Genomic DNA, 18,741 nt, shown 5'->3' with positions numbered 1-18,741 from the left:
TACAAGTCCATGCAGTCCTACTTCTCGTTCAGCGAATCGCTAAGAAAAAGTTTGTTTACATCCACAGGAGATAATGTTGCCCACTTCTTATTTACAATATCATCAGAAACTGAGAACAGGCATTTACATGGGACTTTTGTAGCTGGCAGTGCAAGGTGTATTTATGTGCCAGATATGCTGAACCACTGGTTCTCAAACTTTTGGACTGGAATCCCTTTCACATAGCAAGCCCCTAAGTACAACCCCCTATAAATTAAAAACACTTTAACACCATCATAAATGCTGGATGTGAAGTGAGGTTTGGGGTGGAGGCTGACAGCTTGTGGACCCCCCTGCCCCATGCAATAACCTTGCGACCCCCTGTGGCATCCCAACCCCCAGTTTCAGAACCCCTGTGCTTAACATTCGTATGCCCCTTCATGCTTCGACCACCATTTCAGAGGACGTGCTTCCATACTGATGATGCTTGGTTTTTTTTTTGTTTGTTTGTTTTTTATAAAAGTGTTAATTACATTTGTGACTGAACTCCTTGGGGGAAAATTGTATGTCTCTGGCTCTGTTTTACCCACATTCTGCCATATATTTCATTTTATAGTAGTCTCGGATGATGAGTCAGCACACGTTCATTTTAAGAACACTTTTGCTGCAGATTTGACAGAATGCAAAGAAGGTACCAATGTGAGATTTCTGAAAATAGCTACAGCACTTGACCCAATGTTTAAGAATCTGAAGTGCCTTCCAAAATCTGAGAGGATGAGGTGTGCAGCATGCTTTTAAAAGTCTTAAAAGAGCAACGCTTTGATACGGATACAGAAAATCTGTTGCTGGTGGTATCTGACTCGGATGATGAAAATGAACATGCGTTGGTCCACACTGCTTTGGATTGTTATTGAGCAAAACCCATCATCAGCATGGACACATGTGCTCTGGAATAGTGGTTGAAGCATGAAGGGGCATATGAATCTTTAGCGCATCTGGCATGTAAATATCTTGCGATGCTGGCTGCAACAGTGCCATGAGAACACCCGTTCTCACTTTCAGGTGACATTATGAACAAGAAGCGGGCAGCATTATCTCATGCAAATGTAAACAAACTTGTTTGTTTGAGCGATTGGCTGAACAAGAAGTAGGACTGAGTGGACTTGTAGGCTCTGAAGTTTTACATGGTTTTATTTTTTAATGCAGTTTTTTTGTAGATAATTCTACATTTGTAAGTTCTACTTTCATGATAAAGAGATTGCACTACAGTACTTATATTGGGTGAATTGAAAAATACTATTTTGTTTTTTTATAGTGCAAATATTTTCAATAAAAAATAAATATAAAGTGAGCACTGTACACTTTGTATTCTGTTATAATTCAATATATTTGAAAATGTAGAAAACATCCAAAAATATTTATATAAATGGTATTTTATTATTGTGTAACAGTGCAGTTAATCACCATTAATTTTTTAGGTTTCAGAGTAACAGTCGTGTTAGTCTGTATTCGCAAAAAGAAAAGGAGTACTTGTGGCACCTTAGAGACTAACCAATTTGTTTGGTTAGTCTCTAAGGTGCCACAAGTACTCCTTTTCTTATTAATTTTTTAATTGCTTGACAGCCCTACTCCAAAGTTTAAAGCTAGCCTGATATCATGGTTCTGACAAGAACTTTTAAAAATCAATCAAACCTTTATTTTACTGTTGGGTAGTAGTTATAAATTACTTTAAAGAAGTGAATACATAAAATTAAATATTAAGCCTGGATAAAGTTGTGTGTTTCCACTGTTTTATAAACTGGTAATTTTTAATCGTCAAAGCTTCTGGTTGAGAGCTTTATTACTGTTGGAGCCTTAAAGCTGAGGTTTTTGACACAGTGCTGAAATTGAAGATTTGATCCTTAAACCTGTTGACTGCATAAATGAGTCTGAAAAGATCAGTTCAGTTACTGAAACAGACTAGAGAAGTCAGGTATTCTCTTAATTCTTCCAGTTTAGTGGTAAAACAGGGTTTCTTTTGCACAAATGACTAAAATGGGGGAGGTTTTTTTAAGCTCACTGGACTAAATGGCAGGACTTTAACGTATTGTTCAACATTAAGTTACGGCAGCCAGACTTTATTAGAATCAAAATTGAATGGCGTCTAAAATAAATGTGTTCAGATTTAATGTGTATGTTGTTAGAGTACAGAATATAGATGCACATATTTTTAGAGCTGAAATGTGTGTCTTTGTGAATGTACATGTACTTGCACTCGTACTGATTTATACAGATTTTTTTGTCTTGTATGTTTAGTATTATAAATTTTGCTAATTTTAAAAAAGATGGGCGGAATCAAGCAGACTGCACTGTGGATGAAATCCGTTATGGAGGGATTAATATTTTTCATCTTGTGTTTTCTCTTTGGCCAGTTGCATGGATTCCTCCTTGAAGGAAAAAATAAGTTTCATGCACCTTTAAAAGCATCATATTATAGTTTTTAAATGTTACTAAATCAGCTTTGGGAATTGCATGAAGCAGGAAAAATCCAAGCTGACAGTTATAATGTTTTGTGCGTGTGTAGTAATGCTTGACACTTCTGATCACTGCAAAACTGCCACATTTTTCAACTGACTGCAGTATGGGTCGGTGGGAATTTTGCCTTAACTTCATTAGGCGAAAAATTGAGTTCTGTGTGAAGTACAATTCAGATTGGAAGTTTTGATCTTCACCGTTTTATGTAGAAGTCTTTGCCCCTAAGTGTTGCATCTAAATATAAGCATGTCTTTAAGAAGCCTAACTTGTATAAAATGCTTTCCAGATCTCTCATCTCTGAGGGGATTGTTCACGGGAGCACATGTCTGAAAAGTAGAGGTGGATTTAAATTGGGTGTTAACGTCTTTTAAGGAACTTCATCTTTTTAAAAAGATTGTGTTAGCATAATTTACTGACTCACTATAACAAACTGATTTTTAAAATGATAATTTTATTTACTTTTGAATTTATTTACACTTGAATGCCTTTTTGCCAGTTGTTTTGAGGATAATTACATAAGGATATACAGCTTCTTGGTATTCATTCATTCATATAAAGAAAAGGAGTACTTGTGGCACCTTAGAGTTTGCGAATACAGACTAACACGGCTGTTCCTCTGAAACCATTCATTCATATATACACATACACAATAGTATTGATGGAAAGGGGTGAAAAAGAAATAATTAACTCCTACCTTCAGAAGTTCAGGTTTTAAAGAGTATTTTATTTATTAACATGTTATAAGCCAGGACTACAGGAGAAACTTTCATTAGTATAGCAATGTCATTAAGAAGTTTAGGGTGGGTTTTTTGCATCATTTCTATACTGGCTGAAGTTCTGTTCATTCTTAAACTTCATGGCCTGATACGATTATTGTGGGACAAGACCGTAACAACCCTACTGTAGACACAGTTATATCAGCATAAAAGTGCTTTTGCTAGTATATGGTTTTATTTGCTCACTGAACCAGTGTAAGTTATACTAGCAGAAGTGCTTCTGTGTCATTATAGGTATACCAGCAAACTTATTCTAGCACAGAGCTGGCCATAGATCGTATCTGAGTTTCCAGTCTTATTCCTGAAACGAGCTGCTTAATTTTTGTGCTAAATAAGGAGATCATAGAAGTTTGTTTAAAACTTGGCATTCTTTGACTAGTTATGCTATATTGGCAGCCTTACAAAATCCTACTTGCCCAGCATGAATAACTCCTAGGCAGTTGAGAAAAGATACCTGATAGTAAGAGTGGCCAGTAATTTTTGTGTATCTTCTGATAAACGTTTGTGTATTTTGTAAGGCCTCTATGTTGAAGTTTTTTGATAGGAAGGCATTTTGCAATACTATAAAGCGACGCTATCAACTTATAAATAATACCTGTGTCTGAAAATTTGAACAAGCTGTTGTAATGCTTAATATTACTAAAATTAAGAGATTGGGAGCCTGTGGAATGATTGGCAGGGTGACTTTAGGTATCTGCGAGTGCATATATAGACACACACGCACACAAACACTTCTAAGATTTCAGATTGATGGTGCCCCTTGAGTCAGAGTAATTCACTTCCAACTATCCTATCTTATTTTATGTCAATCATATTAAAGTACTAAAACTATGCTTCAGATTTGCCAGTAATTCTGTGTTTTCCCTTTTCAAGGTATTTAGTGGATAGTCGCTGGTTCAAACAGTGGAAAAAATATGTTGGGTTTGACAGCTGGGACAAATACCAGATGGGGGATCAGAATGTGTACCCTGGTCCCATTGATAATTCTGGACTTCTCAAAGGTAATTTATTAATATTTACATGGAATAAAGATGTAAACTTAAACTTTTAGTTCCCATTGGTACAATTTTAATCTGTTACAGTAATAAATCCCACTTTGTATTCCTTGAACAATTTTATATATGTATCTTTGGTAACTTTCAGTTACAAAAACAATTTATCTTCATTAACATTTAGTTAATGTAAACATATTTTGTTCAGACAGTGATGGGGTACCAATATTCTTAATGATTTATTACAGTTCATAAATTTGGATTTTTATAATACTAGCTGTGGCCTCTGTTATGGTAATATCAGTATTTGATAACATGCAAGGTTCTTTTGATTTTCTGTCTGATTAGCTTAAGGATAGCTTTGAATCAGCCACAGAAGTTGATGAACTCAGTGCAAGTTCACTAATATAAGCCCTTGAATGCATTCAGAAGTTGCACTGCTTCTACATAAAACATTTTTAAAGTGCAAAATGCTGTGCGTACACTCTAATTTAAAACAGGCTTATCTCATTTTGCTTAAATTGATTCCTAATTGATTTAAGCAAGACTGAAATGTTCACGCATCCTTTTGTACTGGTATAAACTAAATTGTGTTAAAATTACACCTTGAGGCTATGTCTGCACTACATGCCACTGGCAGCAGCGTTTAGGATACATGTAGCTACAAGCCTCTGTGAAAAGCCTGCTGCGTCCATACTGCAGTGTGTAGCTACGCAAGTCAGTGAAAGGCTCTGGCATGGAGGAGACGTTGCGGGAAAAGCTTTAGCAGCTCTCTGGTGCCAGAGCCTTTCACCCTGGCAAGGAACAATTGAGCCTTCCCAAGTGCTCCCTGATCTTCTCCCCCTCCAGAGCCTTTCCCCTCAGTGCGTAAAGGCTCCAGCAGTTGGGAGCTGGTGGACCCTTTTCCCTCTGCCCCTGTGGTGGGGACAGGCTCCAATGACAGGGAGCTGGCACAGCCTTTCACCCCTGCCAGAGTCTTTCCATGCAGCGGGAAAGGCTCTGCAATGGAGAACTGTCCAGGCTTTTCCCCATTGCGTCCTCTTGCCAGAGTCGTTCCCTGTTGACAGAGTCTTTTCTTGCACAGGGGAAAGGCTCCAGCAGTGGAAATGCAGCGGAATGCTATACGGCTAATAGCAGCAAAGGCAGGGAGGTATGGCTTGGGCAAATAGAGAGCCATGTAGGGTATGTACTCATATACATGCCCGCAACCTTCAGGTGTGTCTTTACTCACTTAAGCCATGCCTCATTGCTAGTTATACCTGTGCTAGGGGGTGTACATGCTTACTTATTCTACATGCTGTCAAAAGCAGTGTACAGTGTAGCAGTACCCTTAGTTAAACAGGTGCATCTTCCTCATGTAAACAAGCCATAAGACCTCTGAGCATATGAGCAAGATGTATTGTACGGTTTTCTGACTGTCTAAAGAAGTTTCCAAAATGAAAATGGGATAATTTAACATTCCTTTATCACTGCCTAAATTAGGATCAATTTAAAAAGAAAAGTTTATAAAAACTGATACTCCTACAACTATTACTGATAGTGGTAATTTCTGGTAGTGTAAATTTATTGTCACTTTCAGTGGCTGCAGAAAAGTATAGTGTAACCTTATAGTAAACTGTGATACTCCCTCGCCCCCAAAATATGTAATTATACGCAGTTATCTTTGCTTTGTAGATTGTGTAATGTTAAAAATCCCCTTTTTCATAAGAAATCTCATAACAGATCAGAACAATGGTAGGTCTAGATCCAGTGGTTCTCAACCAGGGGTCTGGGGCCCACGAGCAGGTTTCAGGGAGTCTGCCAAGCATGGCTGGTGTTAGACTTGCTAAGGCCCAGGGCAGAAAGCCAATGCCATGTAGGACTGCAGTTCGGGGCTCCGATCCCCACCACCTGGGGCTGAAGCCGAAGCCTGAGCAACTTAGCTTTGCAATGCCCGCTGTGGCATGGGGCTGTTGCCCTGCTTGCTACCCCTTAATGCCAGCCCAGGCTTTTATATGCAGAAAAACAGTTGTTGTGGCACAGGTAGGCCATGGAGTTTTTATAGCGCCTCCCAGCCAGAGCCTGCACCTTGCACCCCCTCCCTCCCAACCCTCTGTCCCAGCCCGGAGCCCCTTCCTATTTATATTCAAATTCAAACGGCAGGAGTCGCATTAAAAGTATTGATGAGTGGTAATAACTTTAATATGTTCCATTATTATTAGTTGATAAATTCTAACTCTACAAGTAGCTTTGCGTGTGATGCGGCTCTCAGAATATTCTGGTCAAAGGCAGAAACAAAAAAATAGCTCTTCTTCTTTGAAAGGTTGCTGATCCCTGGTGTAGATTTATGTGGTCCTGCTACAGCACAAGGGGCATGGCTTGATGACTTTTCAGGGTCCCTTCCAGCCCTACGTTTCTATGATTCTCTGTTTTCTCTAAACCAGTTCTTCATAACTAATGCCTACTAAACCCTACTCTGGTATTTTTTTCCATTAAATTTTTCTTACCAGTTAATTTTTGAGAGTTTTGCTGCCTAAAATCCTATGAAAATGTATATGAAAATTACATCATGTCCTCTGGCTCCTGACAAGTAGCCATGTAGTCTGTGGTCCTGCAAAGGTTGCATGCTACTTTATTAGTACTTTTTGACCTTCTCAGAGCTGCCAGTGATGATCGCAAGGAGCACTCTCCCCCTGTCTGTGAACCAAAGGCAACACCTCTCACATTCTGTCACCTGTATGTGCACATGCTGCAGAACTACTAGCAGGGGTGGGGAGGATTGCTGCTTTTAGAATGAGGAAAGATCTGTAGAAGGAGGCAAGGATGCATCTCCATTGCCCTTGTGATTGGAGCAGCAGGAATACCTCATTGCTGTCTTCCTTTTGAATTCTCTGTGCACTAACTGTTCCCTTGCCGGCATAAGCTACAGAGACTGAGTGCTTGTGGGGAAAGGAGTTTGTTGGAGCTTTGGAGAAGGATTTTTTTTACTTCTGGGCAGGGTGTGAGATAGCAGCTGAGATCCTGCTGGCTGTTTTCCAGTCTGCATCACTAGGCATCCTCACAGACACTGCTGTCAATCAGGAAATGAGACATCATTAAAACTTGTACTCAGAATTTATAATCAAAAGTTTCCTTGCCAATGGACATCAGAGTAGAGCTTATTTAGAAGTTTTGGGTTTTTATTTTAAAGGGTCTTTTTTTTTTTTTTTTTAGGGGTGAGAGCAGACAATTTCTTTTTATCAAAATCAATAATTTTATAGTGTTATGGGGTGTACCAACCCCCCATTGGCAACACAGGGGTTAACAAATTGCTGTGGGCCCGAGTCATGCCCCCACACTCTTGCTGAACATGCCCCCAGTGGAGGAAGCATATAAAAGGAAGCAGCTAAGTCTGGACTGGCTGAGGAGGTGAGCATACGTGTGCTGCAGGCCCCTGCTGAACAGCGGCTGGGATTCTGAACCACCAACTGTGAATACCCTGACTGTGCCAGATGATTCCAGTCGACTGCAGAGTCCAAAGGAGAAGATGAGCTGGTGCCAGCAAAGGAGATTCCAGAGCTGGGACCAAGGGTGGGAAGCAACCCAGAGGAAGTATTTGGGTACACGGAGACCTGAAGCCTGCAACAGAGTAACTGATTTCAGAGAGCCCTGGGTTGGAACCCGATGGAGTAGGGTGGGCCAGGGTTCCCTACCTTTCCCGCACTTGCTGCCAGGCGATACTGCCACCAGAAGAGGGGGCCCCATAGACTCTCGCCACTGGGTGATACATGCCAGGACAAGCAGCCCCACGTACTCTCGCCACCAGGAGAGGTGGCCCCATAGATTCTTGCCACTGGGCAGCACTGCTGCCAAGAGAGGCGGTCCCATAAACTCTTGCTGTGGGGCAATACAGCTGCTGACGTAAGTGGTCCATCCCTGGGACCCCAGCTGACACCCGAAAGCGGATATATCCTCTTTGTACAGACTAATTGGCGCAAAAATATGCTACTTTATATTTGTAAGCAGAGAGACAAAACTTGAGATGATTATAAAAATACAATCTAAGTGAAAAATAAAACTAGAGGTTTTGATACTTATTGTGATGTGTGCTCCTTCTCTTTTTATTTTTTGAGAGAAAAGTAACTTTTTCTCCATAAGATAACAAGAATTTTATTTTAAATACAACTTCAAGGTAAAGGCAGACATGAGGAAAAATTAGATTTTTATGGACTCTTCCTCTTTCTCTGTGCACCCTGCTTTGGGTTAAAAGGACACCGTGGGATGAACCATATTTCACAAAACCTAGTTTCCTCATCTGATTGATTAGTATCTAGATTATTAAAGACAAGTATATTTAAATCTAATTTTATTGGTTTACTTTCTGCAGTACGTTCAGATGAAGGGACATCACATCCTGACAGGTGTTTCTCTAACCTGCTCTTAAAAATCTCCAGTGATGGAGATTCCATAACCTCCCTAGGCAATTTATTCTAGGGCTGAACCTCCCTGACAGGAAGTTTTTCCTAATGTCCAACCTAAACCTCTCTTTCTGCATATTAAGCTCATTGCTTCTTGTCCTATTCTCAGAGGTTAAGAAGAACAATTCTTCTCCCTCCTCCTAGTAACAGCCTTTTATGTACTTGAAAACTGTTATCATGTCCCCTCTCGGTCTTCTCTTTTCCAGAATAAACAAACTCAGTTTTTTCAATCTTCCCTCATAGGGTCATGTTTTCTAGACCTTTAATCATTTTTCTTGCTTTTCTCTGGACTTTCTCCAATTTGTCCACCTCTTTCCCGAAATGCGGCACCCAGAACTGGACACAGTACTCCAGTTGAGGCCTAATTAGTGCGGAGTAGAGTGAAAGAATTACTTCTCATGTCTTGCTTACAACACACTTGCTTATACGTCCCAGAATGATGATCGCTTTCTTTGCAACAGTGGTACACTGTTGGCTCATATTTATCTTATGGTCCAATATGACCCCCAGATCCCTTTCTGCAGTACTCCTTCCTAGGCAGTCATCTCCCATTTTGTATGTGTGCAACTGATCGTTCCTTCCTAAATGGAGTACTTTGCATTTGTCCTTATTGAATTTCATTCATCCTATTTATTTCACACCATTTCTCTAATTTGTCCAGATCATTTTGAATTTTAATCCTATCCTGCAAAGCGCTTGCAACCCCTCCCAGCTTGGTATTGTCCGCGAACTTTATAAATGTACTCTCTATACCATTATCTAAATCATTGATGAAGATATTGAACAGAAACGGACCCAGAACTGATCTCTGCAGGACCCCACTTGTTATGTCCCTCCAGCATGATTGTGAACCACTGATAATTACTCTCTGGGAATGGTTTGCCAACCAGTTTTGCACCCACCTTGTTGCTCCATCTAGGTTGCTTTTCCTTGGTTTGTTTGAGAAGGTCACGTGAGACAGCATCAAAAGCTTTACTAAAGTCAAGATATACCAAGTCTACTGCTTTTGCTCCCACCCTGAAGGCTGGTTACCCTGTCAAAGAAAGCTATCTGTTTGGTTTGACACGATTTGTGTTTGACAAATCCATGCTGACTGTTACTTATCACCTAATTATCTTCTATGTGTTTTCAAATTGATTGCTTAATTATTTGCTCCATTATCTTTCCGGGTACAGAAGTTAAGCTGACTGGTCTGTAATTCCCCAGGTTGTCCTCATTTCCCTTTTTATAGGTTGGCACTATATTTGCCCTTTTCCAGTCATCTGGAATCTCTCCCATCTTCCATGACTTTTCAAAGATAATCTTTAATGGCTCAGATATCTCCTCAGTTAGCTCCTTGAGACTTCTAGGGTGCATTTCATCAGGCCCTGGTGGCTTGAAGACATCTAGCTTGGCTAAGTAATTTTTAACTTGTTCTTTTTCTATTGTAGCCTCTGAGCCTACCTCATTTTCACAGACATGGACTATGTTAGACATCCAATCGCCACCAACCTTCTTGGTGAAAACCAAAACAAAGAAGTCATTAAGCACCTCTGCCATTGCCACATTTTCTGTCCCTCCCCCCACCCCCATCATTGAGTAATGGGCCTACCCTGTCCTTGGTTTTCTTCTTGCTTCTAATGTATTTGTAGAACCTTATAACGTGTAATGTCTAATTTCTAATATATTTGTAGAATGTATAATTGATATTGCATGACACGCTTTAAATCAAAAGAAAACCCTTTCATAATTGAAATTTTAAAAAAAGTGTTTCTGATAATGGAACTTGCTTGCACATTTTCTTGCCTGGTGTCTCCTATATCTTCTGGTTGTTCTTTGTCTGTTGGTCCCCATATGTATTCCACTGTAGGTGCACATGTACTTCATGTGCCTGAGATCCAAGCTTTTCTATCATGGTGGGAGAATGAGTTGTGGGGGAGATGTCCCCAGTTAGGCTGGGGTGTCTCCCCTTCCCCTGCCCCCCCAAATGAGCTCGAGGAACATGATCTCCACAGGACTCCTGGACCTATCTTAGCCTGCTTGAACTGCGGGCAATATGCGAATCATGCAAGCATTTTCACCCCATCATTCAGCCCCTACATATTCATCTGATGTCAGACATATGAACAGTGTTTTACACCAAGAAACAAGTGGGAGCAAGATCTATTGAGGCTGTAAAACTTTGAAACTGGTGTATTTGCCACTGGATCACCCCATTAGCAGTACATCTGCCAGAAATGTACAACATGTTTAGTCGACAGCCTCAGGAGATCCTTCTCTTAGAACCACAAATGGGAGCTATTTAATTCCATGGCACAGCATGCATTTTGCCATTGGGGTCCCCATTCTGGGACCTTTTTGGCATCCCAACAACAGGAAGTACACAGTCTACTGCTCCAGTGGGGTCAAGGGCAAGACTCCAGAGGAAACGCACTCCTAATTTTCTGGTCAAAGCAACTGCTGTGTACCTTCCTATCAATTTTTATTAACTTTAGGTTCTAAGGAAATCAGGGAGAATGGTACAGTGGTCATTCTTATTGCTATCAGATGGCCCAGGCAGTTGTGGTTCCCTAACTTTCTTCAGATGTCAATACATGCATACATCAGTTTCCAGACCTTTTTGACCCAGGGCAGAGGCAGAGTCAAGCATCCCAATCTGGCTTCCTTCTAACTGACAGCCTGTTTTCTGGTGTAAAACCTAAAAAATGCATGCTCTGAAGTAATTCAGCCCATACATAACAATAGTAGAAAAGAGTCCACTAGAAAATGCCACACAGCCAAGTGCAAAAATGGTTTTCAGCCTGGTCTTGACAGCCATCAGATAATTGCAGAGGACTCTACATGTCTACCGTATTGGACCTCGGGTCTCTCTCAACTGCCAAGAGAGCTATCAGCACCTGTTATACTCTGATTGATGACTACTCTGTCTTCATCAATTTGATGATAGTATGTTTTTTTGGAAGGCCTGATTTCACAAAGCTAAAATTGCTCTGAGGCTACATCCTAAATTTACTCCTTAAATCATCTCTGATTTTCATCTGAATCAGGCAGTCCATCTACCTATTTTCTTCCCAACAGCGCATGCCACTAATGAAAACCAAACACTTCATTCTTGACAGCCATCGAGCTGTGGCATTCTGCCTCCAAAAAAACAAGACCATTTAGGAAATTGCCTAGACTGCTGATGTCATTCACAGAACAAAGGAGAGGGGAAGTAGTTTTCTCCCAAAGACTTTCCAAGTGGATTTTAGGATGCATTCTATTGTGTACAAATTGACAGACACTCCTCCATCACAAGATGAGAGAGCTCACTCTGTTAGAACCCAGGTGGCCTCTGTACTCTCCCTTAAAAGAGTTCCTATTGTTGAAATCTGTAAAGTGGCTACTTGGAGTTCAGGGCATACCTGTTGAAGACATCATGAGTTAGTGTAGGCTTCTGCAGCTGATGCATTTTTCTGTACAGAAGTACTCCAATCAGTAGTATCACAGAGGTCCTCGCTCCCTCCTCCTTGATAAGCACTGCTTGTCAATCGCCCACAGTGGAATACGTTTAGGGACCAACACTTGAAGAAGAAAGTTGTACAGTGCAGTACTTGGAGTTTTTCAAGATGTGGTCCCTATCTGCATTCCGCTACCTGCTCTCCTTCCTCTCTGCTTCCGATCTTTAGATATGATACATGGTAGAAAAGGAAATTGAGAGGCCATTGGTCCAGACTACCTCTTAGGCCCTTGGTTAGGAGCATGAGGAAGAGAAGGGCTCAAGCACAGACCAATGGACATGACTAGCAAAAATCTTCCAGTCTCGGGCACATGGAGCCACATGCTCACTCACAATGGAATACAGACAGGGACTACACATCTTGAAGAACACTAGTTACTGTATAAGGTAAGTAACTTCTCTTTTTATAGGACTGCTTCATGTGTTGTGGATTTATTTTTTACAGTAAGAACATTACTGTATGTCAAAGTGCTATGTAGGATGCATGCCATCTTGATGACTGTAAACTGCATGTCCAGAAAGGTTATGGATTTTATTTCTGTTTCATTTAATAGAAATAAACTGCAGCAGTCCAACCATCCTTATATTGGAGACTTCATTGCTAAAATTTCCCCCTTCCCCCTAAATATTTATAAATTACATCTTGGTGCTTTAATTCAGTCATAATATTAACATTATTTGGCTATAGAATTTCAAACACTAAGAAAAGAGTATATTTCTGAGAAACAGTTAATTACTACATTTTTTATTGGTATTTTCAGTATTAATGCAGTGGTACATCAAAAACACCAGTGATGATAAACATGGTGGATTAAAAATCAATCTCTCCCTCTTCCTCACAGATGGGGACTCTCAGTCTCTCAAGGAGCATCTCATTGATGAGCTGGACTACATCCTTTTGCCAACTGAAGGCTGGAATAAACTAGTTAGCTGGTACACACTGATGGAAGGTCAGGAGCCAATAGCACGCAAGGTACTCTCTAAACAAATTAAACAGTGTGAAACTAAGATCATCCTGAATGTAGTCCTACAGACGCTATTGGCCCTGGTGAAATCAATTGGAGTTTTGCATATTGGGAGCTCACAAAGTCCTGTCCATGATGAATATGTCAACTTAATATTGTTTTAGTTAATACAGTCACTTATTTGGGCTTTTTTTCATATTCAGGTTTTAGGAATTGGCTCAATTAAAAAAAACCACAAACACCTTGAACAAAGCTGAAGAAGGATGGGTGACTTTTTTTCATTGAACTGAATCCTGTTATTTTTTCAAGAAAACCTTAAACTTTAGAGGCTGCTGAATCTCATTAGTGCAAATAATCTCGTAAGCTAGTTCTGAAAAATCTCAATTTTATCAGCTATGGTGTACTTTTCACAATTGTAATACAAAAAAATCAGACAAGGTCAGCTTTTTATAGTTGTGAATTATGAAGTCTGAATCCAATGTTAATGAAGAGCTGCTCCAGACCTAATAAAGTTGGCACCAGTAGATCACCTAATGGTTCCTCATATGTGATAAATAAACTCATAATCTCTTCTATTCAGAAGATTGCTTTTAATGGTGTCCCAGTTTTTAGCACCAAAGCACTGTCCTGCTGCCAAAAATGAGGCCTTTGTTCCAGCTGAAGTTTTGAGCACATTAGTCAGGATATGCACACCCTGCCTCTGGGCCCTGACGTATCTGTGGACTGCTTGAGAGCTCATTCCTTAGGCACAGTCTGCCCAGAAAGCCTTGGCACAAACCACTCTTGTATGTACTTGTACAGTATTGTTTTTCTTCCCATTTTATATAAAAGATAGCTAAGATGTGGTCCCTTCTAATTTGGAGATTGAATTTGGATTTTCAGGACAGTGATTTTAAGGCATCCTATTCTGGACCAGTTATTGAAGGTGTAATAATATGTTTGTTACTGTGACCATTTCCAAGTTGGCCAATATGAAATACCTTCACTTTATGGTAGTCATTGGTTATAATTCTAGTCTTGTTTCTGATGATAGTCTTCTATGGCTGAGGCTTGGACTTTTGGCACAGCAGGTCCTCACCCTTACTTCAGTGAACACAGAATTTACCAGTCTATAATGCTGACAGCTCACCTTTCATGGGCAAGTGCCAGCTGGACCTGTAGAAGAAGGCTCACGCCTTCATGGATTCCTCTCTCTTTCGTGAGAGGTATAGAGCTCAAGAAATTAAATTTGTGGTATGTAATGGACTCAGCATTTATTTATCATTACATGCTGCCTGGCCTATTATTTTCTTTTTATTTTATTTTTAAAGAAACATCCATGGAACTTTAGTTTGTAAGAGTAAGATTACATTAGGATGGTTATTTTTCAAAGATAATTATTTACCCACTTATGTTATCCCTGGTACTCTATTGGTCAGTTCCTTCTAAGCATCTCCATAATAGTTACTGGTGAAAAAGGGGGGGTGGGGAGGAAAAACAACAATGCAAAATTACAGAACCTTTTGTATACAATGTATACATATACATTTCAGCAAATAAACAGTTTCTCTCCTTCCTCCCTACTTCGCAAAAGGTTCTGTAATTTTGCATTGTTGTTTTTCCTCCCCGCCCCCCCTTTTTCACCAGTAACTATTATGGGGATGCTTAGAAGGAACTGACCAATAGAGTATCAGGGATAACATAAGTGTTGAAGTAGAATAGCACAACTACACTCTTCCAGGACTATTAGGTTAGAGTTGCTCAAAGAGAGATTTTGCCAATATTCTCTCAAATATATGGTCCCATTAGTGGGAATCAGGTTAAATATATTTTCATGCAACAATTACAGATACACTTTCTCTCTTTATCTTCATCATTTCTCTCCCCCCGCCCCCCATTTGTTCATTGATTTCTCTGTCCTGTTTCCTCTTTAATCTTTCTGCAAGGGGTGGAGATGCTTTTTCTTTGACTTCTGGGGAGCAGTCTCCCCATTTGGCTGTTCACTTTTCTTTTTATCCCTTATGCTTTGCAGCGATGTTCTTCACTGTTGTAAAACTTTTTGAGGCGGTGTACCTAAATTTAGATTATAGCAATGTACTAGGTTCTCGATGTTGCCCAGTGTGGCTCTTTGGATAATACAGCATGCTTTAACGTTGCCTTAATCTGAGGGTAAGCCGCACCAAAGCAAATCACAGTTTACATCACTGCAGCCCTTGCATAGATATAAAAACCCCAGTGTAGATAAGATGTTAAACTTGTGTTAAGATGCATTGTAGTTAAATGTGACCCCAGTTGGTAGTTATTACAGCTCAAGGCTAATTGTTAAACACTGGGTGAATAGTTCATTGATGCATATTTTTCCTGTAATGCTTGCTCTTAAGCAGGTTTCGTACAGCAGATCCCTCCAAGTAATTATTTGGTGCCTTCTTTTTTACCGTATTTGTCTGATGTATCATATATCAGGCTGATGGCTATTTTCAGAACAGTCTACTTGACTAAGTACTGCAGTTACACTTTGAAGGATCAAAAGGAAATATATTTAAGAGGTGACCATGAATATTTTTTCTGGATTTTACTTTGATTGATTAATTTGCATGTTTCCCTAGCTGCTTTACTGTCTGATAGTGGATATTGCAAAGTAAACATATAAAGAACAAATTTTAAAATATCTTGCATGGATGAAGCCAAAAACTAATATATCCACTACCAGAGCATAGATGAACGATTTGTTTGGCAGTTGTTGCTTATGTACAATATTTGTTTTAAAAGTTTGTTATATAATCTCCAGAATTGTTACTGTATTGTTACAGTAGTTCTTAAAGTTTTATTGGTAGTAAAAAAAAGGAATTTTTAACTGTATGTCAAGGTTTAATATATGGAACTAGAAAATTGCTGCTTATATTTCAAGGAACTAACTCAGACTAAACAGATTTTAAAACTGAAAAATTTCCAATTTTATTAATGTACATTTTGATTATATACACATATGCATGCTTGTATAATAGGTAAATATATAATGTATAGTATTAACATATGTACATATACAATTTGCAGAAAAAAATAGTTGTCAGAAAATTCAACTTTTTCAGATACTGAATGTTTTCTAAAAATGTTATACAAGAATTTTATTTCTGATATTTGGCATTTATAATTGGCTTAATATAATTTGTACCTTTTATATTCACTGAATTTTTATTAGTTTCATAAGGAGGTTTCTAAAAACAAGTACATGTAAGTATGTATATCTAAATATATTCAGATTCATAGCAGACACTGATCTGTTGTTTTTGGTGTGTTTTCAGGTGGTTGAACAGGGTATGTTTGTAAAGCACTGCAAAGTAGAAGTATATCTAACAGAATTAAAGCTGTGTGAAAATGGAAACATGAACGGTATTGTGACACGAAGATTTAGTAAAGCTGATACGATAGGTATGCACAATTTTCCATATTCTATAACTGTAAATAGCTGCATTTAATGGTATTTGAGAGTATGGCGTAGATTCTGAGTTTTAGATATGTTGCATCTATAAATTTCACAAGGATGAAAAAATAGATGAACTAGAAGTTTAATAGAGTTCCTTTTTTTGCAAATTGTAACAAGATCAGGTTTGTTTGAGTCAAAAGTAGAATCTGATCACTCATCAAATGCTGTTTTTAACTATAATACAAATAGCTTTTACTTTTAAAAATGAAATTTAGCATTTTGCTAAATAAGATAAATAAGCAACTGAAGTAACTATGGAAACATTTTTATTTTTTGTCTTTATTGGATGCCACAGTGCTGCTGCTTGATAATTTTCAGCATGCAAAAATTATATAATGATACAGCATACTTATTTGTTTTAGCCAAGGCCTTGATGATGAATAGTGTCATGGTGATGGGAGGGAAAGATACACCAGCGTGAGAATGTATTGATTATTTTTGAGACATTATTGGCTAAAGGTGACTTCAGATGGGGAAAATTATGCCCATTATTCTTTGATATATAAAGGAAAGCTGACTTTTTTTTTTGTGGTGACAAGGTGGGTGAGGTGTGATATCTTTTGTTGGACCAACTTTAGAGAAACAAGTTTTTGAGCTCATACAGTCTTCTTCTACATGTCTGGGAAACTAACTTGGAGTGTCAGAGCCAAATAAAAGGTGAAACAGATTGTTTAGCATATGTAGCTAACACACATTTCAAGAGACCATTCAAGGTGAAATGGCCCATTAATGCTCCTGCAGTCATAGGGAGGAAAGGAAGGGGAGGGGAAGCTGTGGGGGATTGTTAGAAGGGGACAAATTGTATGAGCCATAAATCCAGTTTCTCTAATCAGTCCATGATTTTTAGTGTCTAGCAAAGTTATGAATTTAAGTTCCCAGGCTCATCTTTTGAAAGTGTTGTGCCGGTTTCCTTTGGGGATAAGGACTGATAGGTGAGATATAGAGTGAGTGATTTGTGAAAAATGTTCACCCACAGGTGATGTGGTAACTTTTTTATGGTAACTTTTTGTGGGGTTTAATATAAAGCCTATATGTCCGAGGTGGACAACCTATGGCCCACAGGACCATCCTGCTTGGCCCCTGAGCTCCCAGCTGGGGAGGCTAGCCCCCGGCCCCTCCTCTGCAGCCTCAGCTCGCTGTGCCGCCAGCACGGGAGGGGTCTGCACTGCGGGGGCAGAGGGGAGCAGCTGGAGGTGCAGGTGGCGAGAGCGCAATGAACGTGGGTGGAGGACTCAGGAGGAGCACCAGGCGGCCGCACAGCCGGCTGGAGAGAAGTGGCACTTTGAAGGGGAAACCGCTGCTTCTCTCCAGCTGCGCGGCTGCCCCCTGCTCCTCCTGAGTCCTCTGCCCATGTTTGCAGGGGGCTTTATGGGGGGGGGGTTGGATGGGGGTGCAGTCCTGGGGGCCTATCAGGGGACAGGGGTGTGGATATAGAGGACAGGGCAGTCAGGTAGCGGGGGGGTTGGATAGGGGGTGGGTCCCGGGGGTGGGAGGGTGGCGGTTAGGGGCAGGGGGTTCCAGGAGGGGGTGGTCAGGAGTCAAGGAGTAGTGGGGGTTGGATGGGTTGTGGATTCTGAGGGGGGCGGGAAGTGGGACAGGGCAGATAGGGTTAGGGTTTGGGGAGGCACAGCCTTCCCTACCCAGGCCTCCATACAGTTTTGGAATCCCGCTGTGGCCCTCAGGCCAAAAAGTTTGCCCACTTCTGCTATAGCTGGTCTTGTCTACCTTAATATTGCAGAGGGACACCTATGAACAGCTGTAGGTCACTTTTTTTTAACATCTGTGAAACCAACTTTTAATTTTTATTGCTGGCTTTCATCAGAAAAATACAGCTAGACTGCTTGAAAGCATGTTAATTGCTTCAGTCTTATTTATGTCTGTGTAACACTTAAATCATCTTATGTAGTTCTTCAAATGATTCTCCATATGGATTCCACCCTTGGTACTTGTGCATCCCATGTACATGGAATCTGATTATTTTGGACAGCTTGTCTATTGGGATCATGGCTGTGCCTCAGATGTCCTCATCCATGTGCATACACAAGGGCTTATGCATCCCTCAGTTCCTTCTTACTACTTGTGGTTCCCTAAACTGTCCACCCACTTCTTTGCTCACTGTGCTACTGTGTTTTACTTTT

The 18,741-nt window shown here is 40.0% G+C and overlaps 1 protein-coding gene across 10 annotated transcripts in view; it reads left to right on the top strand.

Annotated features, from left to right (window-relative positions):
* USP15 (ubiquitin specific peptidase 15) overlaps positions 1 to 18,741 on the top strand; it is a 136,926-nt gene that overhangs the window by 29,237 nt on the left and 88,948 nt on the right. For all 10 annotated transcript variants that reach the window (XR_012156773.2, XM_073327929.2, XM_073327930.2 and 7 more), the window contains exons 2-4: positions 4,143 to 4,270; positions 13,018 to 13,148; positions 16,422 to 16,548. Coding sequence is in view for 9 of the 10 variants with exons in the window: in XM_073327929.2 (XP_073184030.1) it covers positions 4,143 to 4,270; positions 13,018 to 13,148; positions 16,422 to 16,548 (386 nt within the window). In the remaining variant the exon portion in view is untranslated. The remainder of the gene's footprint in view (positions 1 to 4,142; positions 4,271 to 13,017; positions 13,149 to 16,421; positions 16,549 to 18,741) is intronic.

Source organism: Lepidochelys kempii, chromosome 1, assembly GCF_965140285.1.
Source record: "Lepidochelys kempii isolate rLepKem1 chromosome 1, rLepKem1.hap1, whole genome shotgun sequence".
Classification (NCBI taxonomy): domain Eukaryota; kingdom Metazoa; phylum Chordata; order Testudines; family Cheloniidae; genus Lepidochelys; species Lepidochelys kempii.
This window is presented reverse-complemented; position numbering and strand designations above follow the sequence as displayed.